General features: G+C 55.2%; 1 protein-coding gene and 1 pseudogene across 2 annotated transcripts in view; both read left to right on the plus strand.

Moving 5' to 3' along the window:
- The first annotated feature begins 346 nt into the window (after positions 1-346).
- Positions 347-1,230, plus strand: LOC108539563 (40S ribosomal protein S2 pseudogene; annotated as a pseudogene).
- A 1,053-nt stretch (positions 1,231-2,283) lies between these two features.
- Positions 2,284-4,871, plus strand: part of TFE3 (transcription factor binding to IGHM enhancer 3) — a 15,357-nt gene continuing 12,769 nt past the window's right edge. For both annotated transcript variants that reach the window (XM_017888386.1, XM_017888387.1), the window contains exon 1: positions 2,284-2,688. In XM_017888386.1, coding sequence (XP_017743875.1) covers positions 2,573-2,688 — 116 coding nt within the window. In that variant the 5' untranslated portion in view covers positions 2,284-2,572. The remainder of the gene's footprint in view (positions 2,689-4,871) is intronic.

Raw genomic sequence — 4,871 nt, forward strand, 5'->3', positions numbered from 1 at the left:
TCGAACTCCTGACCTCAGTGATCCGCCCACCTTGGTCTCCCAAAGTGCTGGGATTACAGGCGTGAGCCACCGTGTCCGGCCAGAAGTCATCTTTATTATGTAGAGGTTTCCCCCTTGTACAAGATGGTTGTGTGTGAGTATGGATGTGCGAGTTTACGAAAGCAACTGACAGACCTGTGAAATAAGGATGCCAATACAGGAAGATCTGAGGTAAATGGGAGCCCGGTGAAATTCCTGGAGGCACAACTCAGGTCAGGGTCTTGGGATGTCAAGAAAGAGGAAGGGGCTTCTTCTCCGAGAAAACACCAAATGGCGGATGACGCCGGTACAGCGGGGAGGCGGTGGGGTCCGGAGGCCCTGGTGGCCCTGGGATGGGGAACCGCGGTGGCTTCCGCGGAGGTGTCGGCAGTGGCATCCGGGGCCGGGGTCTCGGCCGTGGACGGGGCCCGGAGGGCCGGCGGGCTCGGGCGGAGGCAAGGCGAGGATAAGGAAGTGGGATGGGGCCGCGTCACAAGCTGGGGCCGCTTGGTCAAGGACAATGAACGATCAAGTCCCTGGAGATCATCCTCTTCTCCCCTGCATTAGGATCTGAGTCATTGATTTTTTCTTGGGGGGCGCGCCTCCCAACAGATGAGGTTTTGAAGGTTATGCAGGGCAGAAGCAGACCGTGCTGGCCAGTGCACGCAGGTTCCAGGGCGTTTGTTGGCATAATCAGGGACTCACAGTGGCCACGCGGCACTGGGTGTGTAAGGTGTCCAAGGAGGTGGCCGGCCACTGGCCATCGCGTGGGGCATCATTCCCTGGCCAAACTCCTCCCATTGTCCCCAATGCGGGCAGAGGGCTAGCTGGAACAAGATCGGCAAGCCCCACACCGTCCCTTGCAAGGTGACAGGCTGCTGCGGCTCTGTGTTGGTGCACCTCATCCCTTCACCCAGGGGCACTAGCATCGTCTCAGCGCCTGTGCCCAAGAAGCTGCTCATGATGGCTGGTATCGACGACTGCTATACCTCAGCCCGGGGCTGCACTGCCACCCTGGGCAACTTCGCCAAGGCCACCTTTGATGCCATCTCTAAGACCTACAGCTACCTGACCCCTGACTTGTGGAAGGAGACTGTGTTTACCAAATCTCCCTATCAGGAATTCACTGACCACCTTGTCAAGACCCACACCAGAGTCTCCGTGCAGCGGACCCAGGCTCCAGCTGTGGCTACAACATAGGGTTTTATACAAAAAAAAAAAAGTGAATTAAGCCTGAAAAAAAAAAAAAAAGAAAGAAAGAAAGAGGAAGGGAAGGCTGTGGGTCTGGGTGTTTTGTGAGCTATGTGCACCTGAGGATATGGGTGAGACCCTCCGCCGTGTGCAAGCCGGATAGCATGCCTCTGGCATACAGAAGCGCTCAGTGAATATTGAATAAGTGAACAAATGAGTGAATCAACTAATTTTGGGAAACTTCTTGTATGCCAAACAACCTGCTAGCACCTTTCATACCGTAGAACAACCCTGCCAGACAGGTATTTTGACTCCCATTTAACAGGCCAGGAAAGCTGAGGCTGGGAGAGGGAAGGTCCCCTTCCCTATTCAAACCTGGATCTTTGTGATTCCAGAAGTCGTCATTCACCGAAGGGACCAGATTCATCCACCCGTCAAGAATTTATTAAGCACATGTTGCGCATCTCAGCGAACATAGTACAACAACCGCTCTCGATGGCATGGAACAGGCGGAGTACTGCCGGAAGACCAGCTGGGCTGTTGGACTGCGGATACCGAAAGGGCGGGGTTTCTGGTCCGCACCTCCAGGGAATGTAGCTGCCTCTGCCTCATAGTTATGGCTTTGGCTGAGAGAGCACAGCTAGATCGAGGTTGGAGCGCGGTCTAGGGCTCAGATATTACGAATATTGGCCGAGAGAGGGCGCAGTTCCGCAACTAAAAGTTGGCCAGGAGACCCTCCGTGCGCCGACTGGCCAACGACGCGCAGGCGCAGAGGACCCAAGGAGCGGCTTAATAATATTATCTTGCAGAGGGACAATTTGAGAAGAGGGGGCGTGGCTCCGAAAGCGACGCAAACATAGAGGCGTGGCTCAACCAAATCACCCCTCGCCTATTTGTCGCTGCCCCTGAGGGCGTGGTCTGGGTGCTTCTTCTCGGAATGAGGGCGGGCCGAATCGCGTTTTTCCTCCGCGTCGGAGGCGTCGCTTAGGGCGGGCCCTCAAATCGCCGTTCAGGGATTGGCCGCCTGGCTATTGGGTCGTGGCCAGACGGGCAGTCCATCCCCAGTGCGGTCACTTCCTGTGGAGTTTCCCCATCCCTGAGAGGAGGGAGGAGGGGGAAGAAGACGAGGGGAGGAGGGCGGTCGTCCGGGGTTAGGTTGGGGGGGGCGTCGGTCCCTTCTGGGCGGGGGATGACTCACGGCCCATCCCATCTCCCCGACGCCGCCCGCCCGCGCAGTGCTAGCTCCATGGCTTAGCGGAGGAGGAGGCGGTGGCGAGCTGGGGGGGAGGGGGACTCTTATTTTGTTAGGGGGACCGGGCCGAGGCCCGACCGGCCTGGCAGGGCTCGCCCGGGGCCGGGCGTCATGTCTCATGCGGCCGAGCCAGCTCGGGATGGCGTAGAGGCCAGCGCGGAGGGCCCTCGAGCCGTGTTCGTGCTGTTGGAGGAGCGCAGGCCGGCCGACTCGGCTCAGCTGCTCAGGTGCGGTGCCGCCTGGGGCCGGGAGTGCCGACTGGGGCTCCCAGGAGCCTGATCTGGGGGGCAGCGGGGGCCCCGGACTGGGATTGGAGGCCCTCGGCCTAGCCTTGGAGGACGTCGGGGCGCCCGTCTTGGGGGGGCACCTAAGGAATCCGGCAGTGGCCTGCTTGGATCGTGGCTTTATTAAAGGAGTCGTGGGAGTGCATTAAACGGGGTCTGGGTCAGGTTTGGGGAGCCCTTGACTGCGTCTAGAGGGACCTATTCTGGAGTATCCAGAAACTGGTCTGAGATAGCTGAACTTGGCAGACTGGGACTCTGATTAGAGGCTGAATTCGGGGGTTTTCAGTTGGACATGAGGGGAATGAATTTGAGGGGACACTGTCAGGTGAGGCCCTGGTTTTAAGGGAATCCTGGAATCTTTTTCCCTCAGTGTGGGAGAAGGGGTCCTGAGGGACACAAGTGCTGTCCTGGGAGCTTGGTGCCTCTCAGTGACTGGTTGCTGTGTTTGGGGATAACATGAATCTGGAGGGATTTGGAGGTATCTCAGATATGCTGCCTGGGACCAGCCTTGTGAGTGCGTGTGAATGAACAAGAGAAGCAACAACATTCAGCAAGACTTGGCCTGAATAATCCTTTCCCCCCTGCCCGCCCACCCAGCTGGGGCAGATACCAAGGATAGTGGAAAAGCCCTCTTCCCACACCTGTTAAGGGCCTGAATGGGAGACAGACAGCCAGACAGAGAGCGATGATGTTACCTCTTAGCTCAGAGAAGGCCTCAGACCTTGTTTGGGAACCCAGAGGAGACTCTTGTTCATGCTGCTACTCGCTCTAGCCTCTCAGCCCTTCCCACTACCTAGCCCCACACCCCTTTTCTTTTTATCTTCTTTTCGATCTCTGAGCTTTTGGGGGTAATCTGTCCATAGAGCTGGAACGAGTACAGATTGCACCATCCCTGCCTAGGTGGATCCCCTCTGGCCTCTTCTCATCCTTACTTTTATCAATGGGCTTTGGAGCCCCAGCCCTCCCTGATCACCCCAGTGCCCATCTCTTCCAACTTCTGTGCAATGGGTGTGTGAGCCTTGGTGGTGACGGGGCTCTTTGCCTCCTTTGTGCCTGGGATTGTGCTGAGCTCAGTTGCTCCCCTGAGCTTCCTCTTCCCCACTTCCTGGGTGGTTTTAGGGCTCCATCTGAGGGTGAGGAGAGGAAGGAAGACAGATCCTTGGGGAGGGGAGAGGATTCTTGTCAAGTGAAGTCACCAGCAATCTCTCAGCATTCTAAATGTTTGGCTGAATTGAAGGATGCATATTCATCCACATGTGTGTTAACTGTCCCTTGCTCTCTGGAGCTGAGCAGAGCCTTTCTGTATATCGATTCACCATCTTCTAATTTCTCTGTAACAACCTGGATCATCGCAGTAGTGGACATAGTTAAAGGGAGGGGTGTATATGGCTTCTTATTTTGTATGTCAGTGGGTATTGGTGTTGGAGGTGTGTATGTGTTTTGATCTATCCAAAAAAACAGAAGGCTGGGCAAGCTCATCAGGCTAAGAAAAGAATGCTTGTATAAAGTGGATCAACCACCCAAATTCTCCCTCTTGTAAATCCAGTCTGTTGGAGTGAGGGGAGCCTTTGATATTTCTATTTTATATTTGGGCATGTGTTGGCATCCCATGAACTCTGACTGGGGCTGGGAGAAACTCATTTGTGAAATGGGTTTTCACAAATTTCACTTGACTTTACGTCAAGTGAATTATTCCCAATTCTCTTTGTGATGCATTCAGTTTGTGTTACAAGGGACTGTTATGCTGAGGGGTGCCCCTACTTGCTGTGTGTGTGTGTGTGTGTGTGTGTACATACACATATACCTGGGCTCAAATTCAGCTGTAAAGAAAATATTAGGGGGTTGGCCGGGCGCAGTGGCTCACGCCTGTAATCCCAGCACTTTGGGAGGCCGAGGCAGGTGGATCATGAGGTCAGGAGATCGAGACCATCCTGGCCAACATGTTGGAACCCTGTCTCTACTAAAAATACAAAAATTAGCTGGACGTGGTGATGTGTGCCTGTAATCCCAGCTACTCGGGAGGCTGAGGCACAAGAATCACTTGAACCCAGGGGGCAGAGGTTGCAGTGAGCCGAGATCACACCACTGTATTCCAGCCTGGCAACAGAGCAAGACTTTGTCTCAAA

This window comes from Rhinopithecus bieti, unplaced genomic scaffold (assembly GCF_001698545.2).
Source record: "Rhinopithecus bieti isolate Rb0 unplaced genomic scaffold, ASM169854v2 scaffold_18349, whole genome shotgun sequence".
Lineage (NCBI taxonomy): Eukaryota > Metazoa > Chordata > Mammalia > Primates > Cercopithecidae > Rhinopithecus > Rhinopithecus bieti.